Here is a 17,918-nt window from a genome sequence, read left to right as displayed (position 1 = left end):
TACTGCCCTGCTCTTCCATGCGTAAATTAGCTGAGGAAAGCATTCTATATGCCTTTTGACAACTTATTGGTCTGATACTTAATTTTGCCTTTCTAAGTTCAACTTGTTCTTTTCAATCAAATCATTCACCTCCAAAGGTAAAATTGTGTACCTATATTCACTGGTTTTAAAGAGGACCGTGTTAGCTGCATTTTAATCCACTGGACCCACTTGTAAAACTATGATCAGAGGCTTTGAGATGTTTTCACTTCTGATAGCCTGAGATGTACTTCACCCTGGCTTGGTCATTAATCAATATTGATTCTTAGTAGTTCCTCATTTGCTATGATTATCTTTTTGTTTGTCTTAACTACTATATTGATATCATCCATGTCTTGTAAAGGGAACCACAAAGTATTCATTAAGAATCCTACTTCAAGTACTCTGCAAAAGTCTCAGTCGCTCTCTCTCTCTCACTCACTCACTCACTCACTCACTCACACACACACACACACACACACACACACACACACACACACACACACACAATTGCAAGAATGTTTGTGAAGTCTTTGCAATTACCTGGTTTTCTGCATTAATTACTCGTAAAATGTAGTCTGATCTTCATTTAAGTCATAATAATAGACAAGCGCAATCTCTCTATACTAAAAACACACAAACAATTCTACTCTTGCTCATCAATATTGAGTACACCATTTAAACAATCACAGTCTAGGTTCAAACAAGTATGTGAACCTCTGGAGTACAAAAGTGATTTAGAGTCAGGTGTTCCAATCAATGAGATGAGATTGGAAGTGAGGGTTGTAGAGATGCCCTGGCCTCTTAAAAATAGACACACGGTCAGGTTACTGACAGGGCCTGCTCTTCCCAAGAAAGATCTGTTTATGTGCACCATGCCTTGATCAAAGGAACTTTCAGAGGACCTTAGAAGAAGAATTGTAGAGATGCATGACGCTGGAAAAGGCTTCAAAAGCATTTCTAAAGGTGCTGGGTGTTCATTAGTCCTCAGTAAGAGAAATTGTCTACAAATGGAGGAAATGTAGTACTCTGGCTGCTCTCTCTAGGAGTGGGCATCCTCCAACGATCACGCCAAAAGCACAATGTGCAATACTGCAGGAGGTGAAAAAGAGCCCAAGGGTAACAGCCAAAGGCCTGCAGTAATCTCTAGAACTTGTTCTGTTCACGTGTCCACTGTAAGAAAAACACTGAACAAGAATGGAGTTTGTGGAAGGACAACTGCTCTCCAACAAATAGTGCTGCATGTCTGAAGTTTGCAAAAGAGCACCTGGATGTTCAACAACACTTCTGGGACAATATTCTGTGGACAGATGAGACAAAAGTTGAACTGCTGTGTTTGAATGAAAAAAGGGCACTACACACCAACACCAAATCCTCATCCCATCTGTGAAGCATGGTGGAAGGAGCATCATGGTTTGGAGCTGCTTTGCTGCCTCAGGAAATGGACAGCTTGCAATTGTTGAGGGAACAATGAATTCAAAAATTCTGTCAAGACATTTTACAAGAGAATGCCCTATCTCACTTATGAGTCTTGTCATAAGGAGCTGTAAATTTGTCCATTCCATTGGCTTTATTTTGTGGGAATATGTTTACTCCGACCCCTTGAATTTCCTTAAATGCCTCCATTGCTCTAAGTCTGCTTCAAGTTCCTACATACAATCTATTTTTGCTAAATAGTTTCTCAATTCAGTAAAATTGACTTTCTAACATTACTTTGGAAGTTTCTGTGGGAAATGGAAGAGAAAAATAAGGATGCAGGAGCCTTTGGCACACATGAAGGAACTAGAGTTAGAGATGAGGTGAGTGACATCAGTAAGATGAAGGAAAAGATAAAGGCTTTAACACAAGAACGTAGTTAGGAGGAGGCCCTTGGAGCCTGCTCTGGCATTCAACAGAATCATAGGCGATCTCACCTTGGCTCAGCTCCACTTTCTTCATTCTCCTCAAGCCCTTAACTCTCCTGAAGAGCAAAGTTTGGTCTATTTTTTGGCCTTGCATGTATGCAATAATTCAGTGTTTACTCTGGAATGGAGAATTCCAAGGATTCAATATGGTGGTAAGAATAATGGAATAGTGAGCAGAAAGTGCTGTATCTAAGAGGTGAGAGGCAGGACATTATTATGAAGTGAGAAGGAAATTGCTGAGAAGGCTGCACAGTTCTGAGAGGAATGTAACTCTTCAGGTTGCTAGCCGAGTTCTTTAAAGGAAAATGGTTGAAGCCAGAGGAAATTGGAGGAAGTCACCAATCTACGGAGATAGTACCAAGGGCTATCCAAACAAAGAGAAAACAGAGTCAGGTAAAATCTAATTTTCTATTTGTTATGCCACAGGCACCTTGGGTAGCAGAGTGAGTAGAGTTGCTCCCTTACTGCTCCTGTGACCCATGGTCAATGTTAACCTCTGGTGCTATTTGTTACTCCCTCCTGTGGGTACATAGATCCCTCCAGGTCCCCTGGTCTCCTCCCTCATCCCAAAAGCATGCACATTGGAAGGTTAATTGGCCACTGTAAATTGCCACTGGTGTGAAGATGAATGGTAGAAATTAATGGGAATGTGGGAGAATAAAATGGGTTAGAATATGATCGTTGCTAGGTCTGCATGGATTCAGTGAACTAAAGGGCTTGTTTCTACCCTGTAGGCTGACTCAGTGTCACTCATTCCACCTACTTTGCATACTTGCACTTATATGCTTTCCAGATAGCATATTTAAGATATTTTATAAATCCTGGTAATGTGACGTTAAAGTAAAACTGATTATTACATTGAATCAAATCTTATACTCTGGAGCAAATATCTCTCCATCTACAGACCACTTTCGGCCTTAATTCTCTCCTCCAACATTGCAGCAAATATTCCTGTCATGCTCTCGTCTCCCAGTCCATACACTGCAATGTCCTTGAATCAACATAATTGTACAAGTTTTAGTATTGTTCTACTCTTCCTCGGCCAACAAGAATGTTTGGAACTTCTAGTGAATCTTGTAATTACCAGGCATTTGTACGCCTCTTTAACTTCATTGTCCAATCTTGTTTAACAGTCAGTGAATGAATTTTGAAATGCTGTTATGCTCCCAATTTCCACTTGGCAACATCTGTCTAATACGTGAACAGCAAACGCTTGAACAATATATGTTGGCCAGAAAACGTCTGTTCTCCTTTGACTAGTGTCATTAGGATATTGTCCGCAGGACTAAACAAGATTGATTCAGTATTTTATGCGAACTGTAGACCCATTCATCTGTGCATTGTTCCTTTATACCAGTGGTTCGCATCCTGAGGTCGACGGATCCCTCGGTTAATGGTAGGGATTCATGGCATTAAAGAGACTGGGAACCCCTGCTTTAGACACACTCTGACTCTACACTAAATTGCAAGCCTACATAGGGTTCTGAGTTTTGCAAGAAGCCAGATCTCACCTCAAATAACTTAGCGTTTTTCACCAATTTAGTCCCTTTTTTTGTTATCAAAAGGTTAATGATTTTCTATATAAAAAATTACCTTTTTATGTAATGCATATCTCCCCCCCCCTCCCCCCGCGTATTTATTTGGGAAAATTTGAAGTTCTCATTTTTTTGTATCTGGTTTTCTTTCAATTTTGATCCTAATAAAAACTTCTAACTTTAAACAATTTTAAAAACTTTATTTTTAATAGAGGCTTAATGCCCATAATTCTGTTTGTACTAAGATAATAATGAATTCATAGTAACTGGCTCTTTACCTTTCCCAGAAACATTTTCCTGAGTTAACCCCACTCCTAGGTTTTGCGGGAGTTGGTATTGTCGCAATCTTGCACCTTTAAAATGTGAGCTGGAGCCTTAAATACAGTATTGATTTCTAACTGATACCACTAGATGGCAGAAGAGTTAAACAGGAGCCGAGGCAATTAAGGCTTTCAGCAAAAAAAGTCACCATTCCTTTAATTTATTATCCAAGTACATATATGTCATCATACACAACCCTGAGATTCGTTTTCTCGCGGACATTCACAGTAAATGACAAAGATACACAATAGAATCAATGAAAAACCGCACACAACACAATCCATGTGTAAAACTAAACCAACTGCACAAATACAAAAAGAAAATATTCACAATAAAAAAATAAGCAAAAAGTATTGAAAACAAGTGAGCCTTAGTGTTATAAATAGATGGATGAAGTTAGAAACTGAAGCACAACCTGTGTATTATTTTCACAAGGCAAAGGAGCATGATTACACAAAATCTCACAGCCAAAGAAGGAACTACTGGGACAGATCACAGAAAGCTTATTCAAAGTTGTAAAAGCTTCGAATAAAATTCTGTGTTTTCTATAATATGAAAACTTCACCATGTCAATACTGAAAAATAGAGTAGTCGGGAATCTGGGTTTGACCTCTCTATAACTTTTCTGAAGTAACTGATCTCTGGTGGGAAGAAGTGTTAAATGGGTTATCTGGTGTTTCACATACTGAAGGTGTTCATTGCTCATTAGTGCTATGAAATTCTAAACAAAATTCGGTAGAAAACTTCAAGATCCTGAATGAAAATATCGTCAGTTATGAAAGACAAATTACTAAATAGCTTTGGGTATGCTGAGTTTGTAGATACAGTGAATCCCCATGTGATTCTCCTGTTACAATAATGGACAGAATATAAAAAATATCTTCGAAGTTAGCTAAAAGTTCCAGCAGGTACTGTTTCTCATTTCATCATCCTTTGCATTTTTGTAACCTAGACACATTATGTCACTCACACTGATGTATATTTTTATGGCTGTTTCCCAGATGTTAGCTTTTCTTTTCTCCCTGATCTACGTGTTACACACCTGAGGCAGTTCTGATGTAGCACCTAACTCAAGTGTATCTTCCTGAGACTTGATAATTATACTGCATTGGCCTGTGTTGTCAAGCCCTTTGTCAACAAACTGTCCTTCAAATACTCATCAGCCACAGATCACTGGCTGAAGTCCAAAATGGAATAAAAGTGTCAATACTTAGAGATAGAAACTTGATGTATGCCTAATATAAGCTTTCCTTTTTTTTTGGTCTTATCATATTCTCAATGCACCTTATTATTGAGGGAGCTTGTTCACCCAATGCTGAATCTCTCATTGCTTATGCTTTTAAATACTGTCCTAGTTCACGTTTTCTTCATCGGTTCACTATCCAGTAAAAGGTGATTTTCATAATTCAAAGCCTTTACTCCAATGTTATTCTTGTTCTTTTCCATGATACAAATCAGCACCTCCACATGCGTGCTCCCACACAGATACCAGTACAGTGATACCATTAGTCAAGCTGATGCCTCACAACTCAGGCGACCCGAAGACAATTTTAACCTCCATTTGCCGTCAGTGTGAGGTTTTTTCATTCCACCTGTGATTGGCTTCCCTCCATGCTCATACAACGACTTCTTCCCACATCACAGGATGCCCAGCTTGATAAGTTGATTGGTTCTTTGCAAGGTCAGTGGCAGAATCTGGGAAAAGTTGGTGAGAATTTAGATAAAATAAAAATGGGATTAGGTCAGGAGCCTGTGAAGGGCCTGTTTGCTTGACTCAATAATTCCTTCCACCTGCCCTGCTTCATTCCCTAAAACTGACCCTACTCAGTCCTTTTATTAGGCTTGCTGTATCCTATCTAATTCTCATAAATGTAATTTAGGAATTTTGTGTCTATCTTTTACACCAACTATATCTCAGTTATTATTAGGATAGTTGCAATTCCTCTCTACTAACCCTGGCATTTATGCACTTGTAAGAAATCTCATTTTCTGTCTCCCTCAGAGTGTGTGAAGGACTATCATACACTCCAAACAATGTGATTGCCCTTTCTTGTTCAGCCCCTACGCTCTCATTTGATGATATTTCTAGTATAATCCATCTTCAGCATCTCTCTCACTCTTTCATCTAAAAACTCTATACTGTAACTAGCAACATTGAGATCTGCCTCACATTACATTTCTGCGGAACCTAAAATATTATTTGTTGATTTGTTTTATTTGGGGTTTTCAGCTTATCTGCTTATTCACTAAACTCCTTGCTTTTGGTAATATACATAAGGCACAGTCAGGCTCCTTTTTCTTTGCCTGTTTTCTCTGTAACCTTTGGTTGCTCTGTCTTATAAACTCTGTCACTAATTTTTTGCCTTCCATATTAATTTTTGCTGTCTCCCTTCTGAAACTTTTCTCAGTTTACTGCCCCTCCACCAAGCCAGTTGAGGTTCTCCCCAGCAACAAACACTGCCAATGAGGATGTAACCGATTACAGATCCTGGTTTCTTTAGAAATGGTCTCAATGTTCTGAAAATCTAAAATTTTCCTTCTTGCATCATCTCTCTAGCTGCATTGTCCTCCCATTTCTGTACTCACTGGCATCCAGAGGTTACAAACTTCTGAGGTACAACTTCCTAATCCATTTCCTAACACTTTATGATATCACTGACCTATGCTGTTAATACCAATTAGGACCCTGATTCTGGAAGTTCACTCCTACTGCCCCCCCCCCCAATGTTTTGTAATGACGCACTGTTGTCTTTGACCGCAACAATTATTCCCTGGTGACCTTTCTCCTCCTCTGAAGATCACCATAAAGATCACTTCTTGACCAGATGGGTTTTGATTTGGTGCACAAGTTTCTGCCCGTAGATCTGTGTGTTGTCCTCTAAACTGACCCCTGGTACATAGGTGAGTGGTAGAATTGGGGCGGAGGGAGGGAAGGGAAGAGGGGCAGTGGAAGGGAATCTGGCAAGAATAGGTTGATAATGAAAGGTGGAGTGTTCGGTGAAACAGCGTAGATCTGACGGATCAACTAGGTAATGTAAGGAGTTATGAATACTCTTTAGAGGCCAAGATGTCCTCCAGGATCTGCTGAGCTATCTTCCTGGTCTTTTTATTGATCTAGCACTCATCCAGCCCCTCACTACGTTATGGAATACTCATTCCCTGAAATGTTAAATCTCTCATCCTCATGGATAGGCTGTAGTCACTCAAGCTCCAAACTCTCCTGCCTCCTCTCCCATACTGTCCATGAGTAAAACAAAACATATACGTTCATTTCCAGATGAACGGAATTAAAGATCAGAGCCGTGGTGCTAAACTTGTTGAGAAATTTGGTGAGATCCATGTGATAAAATAGAGGTAGAGTCATTGACACAGGTACAAAAGTTGAGGGTTTTTTTTACACAAAGGGTAGTAACGTATATGGATTGAGCTGCCAGTTGAAGTGGTTGAGGCAGCTACAATAACAACTTAATAAAAGGCAGTTGTCTTGGATTGGAAGGGTCAGGAAGGATATGAGCTGAATCCTGACAAATGGGGAAAAGCTTGCATGCAGCTCTTGGTTGGTATGGGCTAATTGGTATGTGTGTGTGTGTCTCGCTCTCTCTCTTTACATATATATATCTGTCTGTTTATATTCACTGGAATAATATTAGAACTGTGAGGTCTTACCAATTAGTAAAGATTGACCAGACTGGACAATCTGTTAACCTGTTGGAAGTCAGGATATTGTGGGTTATATCAACCTGTTAAGGTTGTAAGATTGTGGAAACACTTAATCTGTGGTTCCAAGGGGAAATGTATGAACACTTGAGCGAATGTAATTGTTCACGTTTACAAGAGTGGGAGAGCAAAATGAAACGTTCGAACCCCATGAGCTTCTGTGTCTTGATTCGGCATACAATGACACTAATGAATACCATGTGGAATTCATTAGAAATAACCCAAAAATAAGGTGTTTTTGCTGCAGGAACCATTTGAGGGGAATGTCATTAATTAACTGAGGAGAAAAGCTGGCCAACGGAGCACTCTTCTGATAAGTAGGGTTGGAATCGCAGACGGTCGCGAGAACAGTGACGCGACACGACACCCGCCGAACCCGGCCTCTGGCTGCAAACTTGATATGAACTACTTTTCCCAGCGTGCAGCACTCGATAGGGCTGCGCCATGCGATTGGGAAATACACCATCAGACAGGAGGAGACTGCCTCCAGCGATTGGCCTCGCTGGCTAGATTGTGAGGCCAATCAAGCGGGAAGATCCAATGGCTGAGCTCCTTCTCGAGGGCGGGGTTAACAGTTGCAGAGCCGCCACAAAAGAAGCGGCCGTGGAGCCACCGAGAGCTCTCGGCGTGAGTTTAGCCCTTCCGGCTCGTTTTCCCTTCACCCAGCCGCAGATCTACCCGCTCCCGGAGATAACGCGTGCCTGCACCCAGCCCACCCAGGGTCTGAGTCGAGACCATGATGAAATTTCGATTCCGCCGACCGGGCAATGACCCGCAGCGGGAGAAACTCAAATTGGAGCTGTTCGCCTTCAATAAGGTGAAGGAAGATGGGGAGTTGGGGGGTGGGGAGGTGGAGGGTAGAAGAGAGAGAGATTGGGACGGAAGAGGGTGGGGGTGCGAAGAGGAGGTTTTGGTAACTCGAATTGGAGCTGTTCGCCTTCAATAAGGTGGGGAGTGGGGGGAGGTGAAGGGTAGAGGCGGGGGAAGAGAGATTGAAGAGGGCTTAAGGGTAACTCTAATTGGAGCTGTTAGCCTTCATTGAGGTGAAGGAAGATAGGGAGTTGGGGGAGGTGAAGGGTCGAAGCGAGAGAAGAGAGATTGGGACCGAAGAGGGGCGGGGTGCGAAGAGGGCTTTTGGTAACTTGAATTGGAGCTGTTAGCCTTCAATAAAGCGAAGGAAGATTTGGGGGGGGGGGCAGGAAAAGAGAAGCGAGAGAAGAGGGATTGGGAGGGAAGAGAGAAAGGGAGCAAATGCGGGGTTTAGGTAACTTAAACTGGAGCTGTTTGTCTTAGAGATAGAAGGGGGAGGTTAGGGGAGAGAGGATGAGATGGTATACAAACTGGAATTGTGCCTTATTAGGATTGGGGATAATGGGGAGGATAAGAAAGGTGTTGGTACAAAGGAGTTGACCTGGGGTGGGTAAGAGATTATGTAGATAGAAGTCAGTAGAAGAAAATTTGGGAGGTTAGAGCGGTGGAGGATTTGAAGTAAAGTTTAGCATGTGACATTGGGTGCCAAAATAGAGGGTATGATGTTCTTGGGACTCAATGGAAGTAGGAAGGTGTGGAGTGTGGAGACATGGAGGATGTTCAGAGGAAAATGAATGGAATTTGCCTGTGCTCAATGTACAGGTACTTTGTGTAGTAAGCTGCTTGTACAGTCTTCATTATTCTAAAGTCATTATTGCCATTAGCATTGAAAAAACCCTTTGGTAAAGGCTGAAATGATTGGGTTGAGAGAGATGGTGTTTTAAGAACCTGAGTGTTTGGAAAGTTATTTACCTGATTTTGTTTTACCCTTTGGGGTTTTTTTTTGTCTTCAGATAAAAGAAAGCACATATTAAAATGATTCACTAAACTGATGGCAACTATGATATGAATTTGATTGGTTCATCATGGCTACTTGCAAAAGAAAGTCACCAAATGCCCTTACAAATGAGAAAATCTGCAGATGCTGGAAATCTGAGCAACACGCACAATGTTGGAGGAACTCGGCAGGTCAGGCAGCATTTGTGGGGGGGGGGGGGGTGTGGAGAAGTACAGTTGACGTTTCAGCCAAAACCCTTCAGTATGACTTTTTTTCCCATAGATACTGCCTGACCTGCTGAGTTCCTCCGGCATTTTGTGTGTGTTACCAAATGCCCTTTTATGTTTTTCAAATTTTGTCACTCTGCAACAGTGGAAAAACATTGAGCTAAAATTGTTGTTGTGCACATGTAAAAGTACTTGGATTTTTTTCTGAGTTCTCCTTGGATTCCAGAGCAGGATTTCTGCATTACCATATCCTATTGTTTTCCCCCTATTTGCATGGGCATAAACTCTGGAATTCCTTAAAATATCTTTCTGACCAGGCTTTTAGTCAACTAATCTGATTCCTGTGGCTCATTGCCAAGGTTTGTGATAAGGAACCAAATGATTTGTATTTTTAAAGCACTATATGTGTGCTAGTTATTGTAAAGAGTATTTTAATTGAATAAATCATAACTACAGTTATTTCCACCCCCATAGACAGTCGAGCATGGATTTCCAAATCAGCCTAGCTCTTTGGCACATGATCCGAAACTCCGGCTAATGGCCATTGCAACCAAATCAGGATCTTTGAAAATGTATCCTTTTTATAAAATAGATCCTTGTCTGGGGTGTTGCTGATGCTTGTGTAGGTAAGCATTTTGTGTTTTTTTTTTGAAAGCGCTTCAATAAGTAGTAAACGTGTTGGTAGTTTAGAATTGCGGGAGCTTTCTATGGATTACATACAAGGCATCTGACTTGATTACCATGACAACATTGTGGAAGATGAGTGGCACACTTCAGAATTTTGGATTTTATTGTCAATTTATTTTAGTTTGGTTGTGCTTGATTCCATTGCTTTTTCCAACATGTTCACCTTCAGTTAAATGAAATCTCCAGAAGGAATGGCATTAAAATTTGACACTTTTCCCTTTTTCATTGGCGATTGATTGCAGCAGTGTAAGGTGATCCCAGTAAATTTGGTGAAATGAGGAATGCCTGCCATTTGGGTATAAACTTTTAGACTCTAATATCATGCTTGTAATCTGATATCTAAGAATATAATACTTTGCACTGTCTTGTATTTATTGTATTTTAAATTGTTGAATTTGATTGGAGATTCTTTTGGGTGCATCTTTTCTATCCTGCAGTATATCTCTAGAAGAGGGAATAGAAAGAATGATTTCGTAAATTTAGGACCTGGATTTAATTCCCACATCCTCTGCACGATACTACAAAGGAAGAAGATTATAAACTTCCTTCGACGATTGCTGCAAGCAAGGGTGTAGAGGCATTCTTACTTCCCTGTGTTCAGTGACATTTGCGTTTACCATAGTGTTTAACCAAAACGTGTAGTTGAACCCTGCCTGGTTTAACATGGTTGGGAATAGGAGGGGTGCAGGTGACAGTGTTCCCTGGAAGAGAGCCACTGTGTCTGTAGTAGTGTCTATGCTTGGATGATATTGGTGGATTGCTGTCTGTTGTGGTTCTGGTAGCTGAGACTTGCCTATGCAGTAGTTCCTGATGTGGTCACTGACCTCTGTTCATGCAAGAACCTAATTAATGGTGCAGTTAAATCATAACATCCTGTGCAAGGTGAAATTACAGTAAATGTTTAGAACAGTTTAATTTCAGGTTTTCTTTAACTGATGAATTAATCAAGCTTAAACAAATTGACTTGTCTGCAATGAACTGATTGGATGAAGGATAGTTGCCCTGAAAACAGTTGCAATATATGCATGCAGGGCAAGTCAAGGCAGTCTCTTGGGTAAATGCCCCAACCATGGCACAGTGTTTCTTCTAGAGATCACCACTGTAGAGTCCAAGCAGAAGAGACAATATATAATATTCAAGTAGTCTTGTTGGCAATTCTGAGTTCTAATTCCTGAAATTCTTTTGACAATGTATAGAATGGAAAACGCAGTCAGCAATTGTTTAATGTTAAGCTTACCACTTGGTGCCAATATCAACAGGGTCTGGAGTACAAAAGTGAGACAAGCTTAATAAATCATATATGCATGCATACATTAAAGATCTTTATTGCAAATTGATATATATTGGATTGTTTATTGACCAACAGTGTTGACAGGAAGTTGAAGGTGGGGTATATACCCAACAGCCCCTTGAGCCATTTATGGTACAGCAGAGTAATTCACTGGAAAACAGTTTCCTTAAAGAGAAGAGGAAAGAGGAATCTCTGATTGTATTTCCTAAATGAGTGGTGACTAGTTGTTCGTAAATAAAGCATAAAATCAATTTTTTTTTATTTGCAAGCTTGATTGATAAAGATGTTGCTCAGTTATTTCTACCCTGGCTGTGGCATAGATGCTATTTACAGTTTGAGTTTGTCAAGCAAGAAATCTCGTGCTACTTACCAAGCTAGTAACTTGGCCTTGATCATTGATTACAAGGCAGCATAGACAAAAGAAGGTTCCTCAATTATGAAATAAATATCTGACCTCCAAGACACTTGACAATCCCTTTTTTACATTGTTTGATATTGTTACTGAAGGTTGCATAAATGTTGGAGGAACATAAGTGTCAGAATAGCAATTTGTAATCTTACTGGGATTCAGATTGGTTCACCTGGATCATTGATCCAGACCTCTAAATGCCAGTTCAGCAACTGTAGAGGGAAAATGATGTTTTTGTTCTTCCGTGAAATAAAGATGGAACAAGCAATGTGTCCTAAGAGTCTTCAGGACTTTAGCAGTGGAAAGAAGGTAGATGGGGGAGCAGAGAGCAAATTTGACTGCAATTGCATAGATGTAACGTGGAGGAATTTATCCTAAAATTAACGTATTGCTGTCTGCACAATGCTTCCTAGTGACTTGCTCTAAATAAGCAATATTTCACAGCTGACCCAGCTGCGCTTTGGTTTTAGTTCTCTCTCCAAGCAAAGAGTCTTTTTAATGCAAGATGTGTTAGATGGGGGGAAATGGTTTGGCTTTTATAGTGTGACTGCTCAATAGAGCAGTGCAAAGGGCCCCTTTGTTAGTAAAGACCTAGTGTCTGTGGTATTGTTGAGATCTGCCTGGGAGAATGACTTGAACTGCACATCAGCGCACAAACTCTGCGTTGTTGGACAAGGGGTGGGCCTGCTGACCCTTCAGAGCAGTGCACAGTCTTTCTCTTTAGTCTGATGTTTGTGACTGCAGCAATATTGTTTTGTGACCATTTGTTGTAATGTTTAATTTCTTGCACCTGTTTGTGCCCTTTCCTTGCTGGAATTGATGCTGTTTTCCTGACTGGCTGTGTGAACAATGTTGAACTCTGATCTTGGTTGTATTTTCTTTTGAGGGTTGATACTTCTAAGAACAGGCAGTGAATCTGCTTTCCATCTTCTCCCATCGTCCTACTTTTCGAATCTCTTCCCACTCCACTATTATACTGAAACCCTGCTAGATGTTACCTTAATGCATTCCCATTTCTTGTTAAGCATTAACTTCATAAACCTTAATCGGATCAATCCTGATAGATGATCTCGGCCTGAAAAGTCAACTGTTAATTCCCCCTGCATTGATGCTGCTCGACCTGCTGAGTTACTCCAGCGTTTTGGGTACGAACCTGCTAACTCCTGCGACCTAGGAAAGACCTGAAACAGTGCTAGCTATTCAATATTGTTGTTCCATTTGCTCCTAAGCATCAGAAGATGCAGCTTCGGTGCTGTCTGATTCCACCCATTCCTCAATTCATCTGCATCCTTCAGATTTTAGACACAACTGCTCCATTGTATTGCTAGTCAGCATCCAGAACCTTGTCTATACCATAGAAAATAGTACTACAAAGCCATTTGTCCAAATTCTTGTGATGTTGGCTAATTCTGTCTGAATGCAATCTCCTGCCACCAGTACCTATTGTCTAGAGAAATGCTCATCGCCTTGTTAAACTTATTCAGCCTCTTGTGACAAAGAATTCCTCACGTTGACCACTGAGTGAAGAAATTTCTCATTTTCAGTTCTAGTCATATTGCCCAAACACTGATATTTTGGCTGTTCATTTTAGATCTTCCTCAGTACCAGAGAAAGTATCCTCCACTCATTTCTTCACTGACTCCACTCCAATCCAATCTGACCAGCCCTGTCAATATTTTAAAATCAGATTTCCTCACTTTCTTTTAAACTCAAGTAGGCACAAACACCATTGACCCAATCTCTTGTATAGTTCCAGAAATCAGTCTGGTAAGTGTTATTACATCCACTCAGCCAACAGTATCTTTCAGTTAAGGGGACAGACACTGCACACAATATTCCAGATCATTGTGTATGGTCTGAGCAAAGCCCTGTATAGTTGTAGCAAGTCCTGTACACAATCTCGTGTAATGCAGGTGAGGTTAACTGCTATCTTAGTTGTGTGCTGCAGTTGTATGTTTGCTTTCAGAAGCTGGTATAGCAAAATTCAAAGTACATTTATTACGTATACCATATACTGCCTTGAATTTCTTCTTGCAGGTAGCCACAGAAACAAAGAAGGACTACCAAACATTGTGTGCATGTGCATTTTTTCATTTCACAATCTCATCCACTTCTGTCACTGGGAAACACAAATAACACCTTTTTCCTTCATCCAAATCATTAATGTATGCCACGAAGATCTGGGGCCTAAGTTCTGATACCTTGGTACCCTACTAGTCACTGTCTACTTCCCTTTGGTTCTTCCTGTTTCCAATCTATCAATCAGTTCTCAATTTATACCAGTACATTTACCACCTGCTTCTGGTGCTTTAATATTGCATCCTAACCTCTTTGAAGGACTTTATTAAAGGCCTTTTGAAACATCAAATGGAACGTATCTACTGATCTCCTTTATTTGTTTTACCAGTTACCTTATCAAAAAAAAATCATTATTTGTCAAATGCTGTTTCCTTTTAATAACACTCAAACCCTGTTGATATTTTCTAACTGCTATTAGTATGCCCTTTAATATCAAGACTTTAATATTTTCCCTACTCATGTTAGTGTCTATAGTTGTTTTTGTTCCTTCCCTTTTCAAATAACGGAGATACATTTGCTACCCTCTAATCTGCTGGAACTGTTTCATAATCTGCAGAATTGTGGATAATGATGATCAACATATCCTTTTGTTTCCATGGCTACCAGTATTGGGTACTGTGGATGCAGATTCTTGGGCCATGGGTATCTGCTTTTGGTAATAATCTCTAGCACTTTTTAAACCACCTTTTAATTCCTTGTTTTTATTGGACTCCCTGGTTTCCTGGCATTTCTGTGAAGGTAATTGTCCTTTTTGTTGAAGAATGAAGGCAGAGTATTTCTTTCCTTGGGGTCCTGTTGTAAAGCACAGAAGTGTGCCCTTCAGACCACCAAACTTGTGCCAATGTTTTTGCCCATCTATCCTAACTGTGTAAATGGGCAGAAAGGTTACATTAGATCCATAATCTTCTTTGTCTTGCCTGTCTGTCTAAATGTCTCTTGAATGTAGTGATTGTATCTGATCCCAGTGATTTCAATACTGGTGTCATATACAGTTGTAGAAGGTGCTATTGTCTGGCTGTGAATTCCTGATGGGCACTTTTTTAAATTTAAAAAAATACTTTCCTTTATAATTGTCTTTAAAACTTCTCACTGTAAACTTGTGCCCTCTTGTCTTTCATTTCCTTTACCACTGGAAAAAGATTCTATCTGCATTTTTAATTTTGTATACTTCTCTCATTGGTAGTTTTTGTTCCGGAGAAAACAAGCCTGTCCTGTCCATTATCTTTCCATAACTGGAATCCTCCAAGCAACAGCCTGGCGAATCCCTCACTCTCCTCAGCACTACTGCATCCTTCCTAGAACTGCACACATTACTGTGGTTTAACCAGCGTTTTATCAAGTTACCAAATGCCTTTCTTCACCGTCTATTGAACTGGGTTGCTATTTTCAGGGAACTCTGGACTTGAATCCTAAAGTTCTTCTGTCCAACATTTCTTCTTGCCCTAACATTTACAGTACATGTTCTACTTCTCAAAGTACAGCAATTCGTTGTCAGAATTAATCGTTATCTGCCAGTGCCCATCTAACTTTCCAATCTGTGTCTTGCTGAAGTATTGGACAACATTCCTTGCTATCCATAACATTACCAACTTTCTTGTAATCTACAAATTTGCCATTCATACCTCCTACATTCACATCTGAGTTGGTGATAAATATCACAAGTAATGAGGTGGTCACAGGCTTGCAATCAGAGTGGAATCCTTCCATCTTTATGCTTTACATCCTAATGCCAATCCAGTTTTGAATCCACGGTAAAGGCATTTTGTACCAGTGCAAAGTCCTGATGTATGTTTCACTTTGTACCACCCCCCCACCCCCCACCATCGGTGTCTTGCGGACTGCTAAAACTGTATGCTTTCTTGCCATTGTAGTTTCTCCTACCTCTGCTTGTAATGTCCCTGTGTTAGTCATCAGTAATTCACCAAGTGCCATTAACCTGTTTCCTTTACTGTTTAACTTGCCTGGGTTCCTAGTAACAAACAATAGTGCATTCTCCTCCAATTGTAGAAGGGTTTTATCTATGTGCTTCTCAAGTTTAGATCTTTGGGGCAGTTAAAAATTGGGGAAGCAAAAATGTTTGTGGGTGTGCATTTTGATGCAGAAAGGCCTTGTGGAAATATTGATTAATTGGATGGGCGAGGACATGGCAGAGACAAACGTGGAAGAGCTTGTCCTGGGGGTGGGGAACAACCTACTAAGGAGAGGGTTACTTAAAATTGGAAACCTCCATATTCACTGCCTTGGGTTGTGGACAATCTAGGCAGAATATGAGGTGGTTCTGTCAGTTTGGGTTTAGCCTCATCCTGGCAAGAGGGAAGTCCGATGGGGAATCCACAGAGGGCATTGCAGACTCCCAGTTTTGGTGATTTTGGGGGGAGGGAAAGATGTGTTTGAAGCAAGATGTGATCCGGCACTGGCTTTAATGCTAAAGCGTACTCCAATAAGGTGGATAACAATGATGTTGTGCTGTTTAAGAGCTATTCCTGTATGGGAGGGAACAAAACACATTTGTATTGTGGGCAGTTAATGTGATGCAAATCTATTTGTGTTATTTTGCCTCTTAATGATGGGGAAATGCTAAAGAATACAAAGAAAGGGCCCTTTGAAGCACTTGCTGTTGTCTGCCAAGTAGTATGTGTTTGGCACTAGGCTGCAGAGTGAATTGTTAGGAAGTAGGTCAAGCTAATTGTGGACTGTGGAATTAATGATTTGCATTGTGGCGCTGCTTTTGGCTTTGATTAAATGTGCAAGTATGTGGTCCTTTATTGAAATTGGGAATAACTCCATGTGACATTCCCATCATTTGGTGACTTTAATTTTGTATGTTGTACTAGTCCACAAAATGTTCAACTGTGGTTGTTCCATCTTTATTCCTTTTGAAGTCTGGAACCTCATTTGTGTCTCATAATTACTGAATGAGCCAAGAACTGGGAAAATAATTGCCGAAGTAGCACTAGGTTCCTGTAATTCCTGCAGGATTTTGCATTTTATTTTGTATCAATATTTTGCATTTTATTTTGTAGCAATATTTTAACACTGCTGAAGTCAAAATTACAGAATTATAAAATTCTACTCCTATGCTCCCCTTAAACATCTACATAATGAACTTTCTGTAACTGCTGACAGGTGGTAATACTGAATAGGACAGAAGTATAAATAGTTGAGATTACAGCTCTGACATTTAGCGCTGTTGAGTACTTGCCTTATGTGCACTTTCCCTGTTCTGACAAAGGATCTTTGAGCAGAAACATACCTGTTTATCTTTCCAGAGGTACTGCCTGACTTGTTAGTATTCCCAGCATCTGCCATTTAACATTTTATTTTGACTTTCATGGAGATTAAATATTTAATAGTTGATGTAACTGTGGGTGTATATTGCAAATGACCTCTTATCTGGTAGGTACAAAATCTTGCTATGCAGAACAAAATGCATTCTTTATTGAAGTAATGCTGGAGATGCTCAAACAGGTCGGGCAACATCGGTGGAGAGATGGAGTTCATATTTCATCAGAGCATAAAGAATGCTTATTTTCTCAGTTTAAGTTGGAGTTGCTAGTTTGATTGGACTGCTTAAGATGCAGTCCCCTACCAGTGATCAAGCCTTTAACTGTGTAGTGTACTGAAGAATGAGCCCACAAAATCCAAAAGCAGTGCCACTGAGCACCCACTCTCTGCCTTGGCAGACACTACAGTGATCTTGGAGTCGGCCAGCAAAATTGAGGGGCTACAAATCAAAGATGGCTTTCAGTCTTTGCAGCTACTGATGTTACATATACTGTACAAATTTTGGAAAATGGAGTGAGTTGTTCCTCTTAAACCAATGCTGAAGAGTTGGGCAAGTTGTATCTCCTGAGTGGAAATGATAATGGCAATGTAAACAGGACATTGATTCTTGACTGTGGCAAAAGTAAAGTCATCAGGAG

At 40.4% G+C, this 17,918-nt stretch overlaps 1 protein-coding gene across 2 annotated transcripts in view; it reads left to right on the top strand.

Annotated features, from left to right (window-relative positions):
* The first annotated feature begins 8,085 nt into the window (after positions 1-8,085).
* The window catches only part of llgl1 (LLGL scribble cell polarity complex component 1), a 100,918-nt gene continuing 91,085 nt past the window's right edge, over positions 8,086-17,918 (top strand). For both annotated transcript variants that reach the window (XM_063058777.1, XM_063058776.1), the window contains exons 1-2: positions 8,086-8,312; positions 10,004-10,101. In XM_063058777.1, coding sequence (XP_062914847.1) covers positions 8,232-8,312; positions 10,004-10,101 — 179 coding nt within the window. In that variant the 5' untranslated portion in view covers positions 8,086-8,231. The remainder of the gene's footprint in view (positions 8,313-10,003; positions 10,102-17,918) is intronic.

The sequence above is a fragment of the Mobula hypostoma genome, chromosome 9 (assembly GCF_963921235.1).
Source record: "Mobula hypostoma chromosome 9, sMobHyp1.1, whole genome shotgun sequence".
NCBI lineage: Eukaryota > Metazoa > Chordata > Chondrichthyes > Myliobatiformes > Myliobatidae > Mobula > Mobula hypostoma.
The sequence above is the reverse complement of the archived record's forward strand: the minus strand, read 5'-3'. Positions and strand labels throughout refer to the sequence as shown.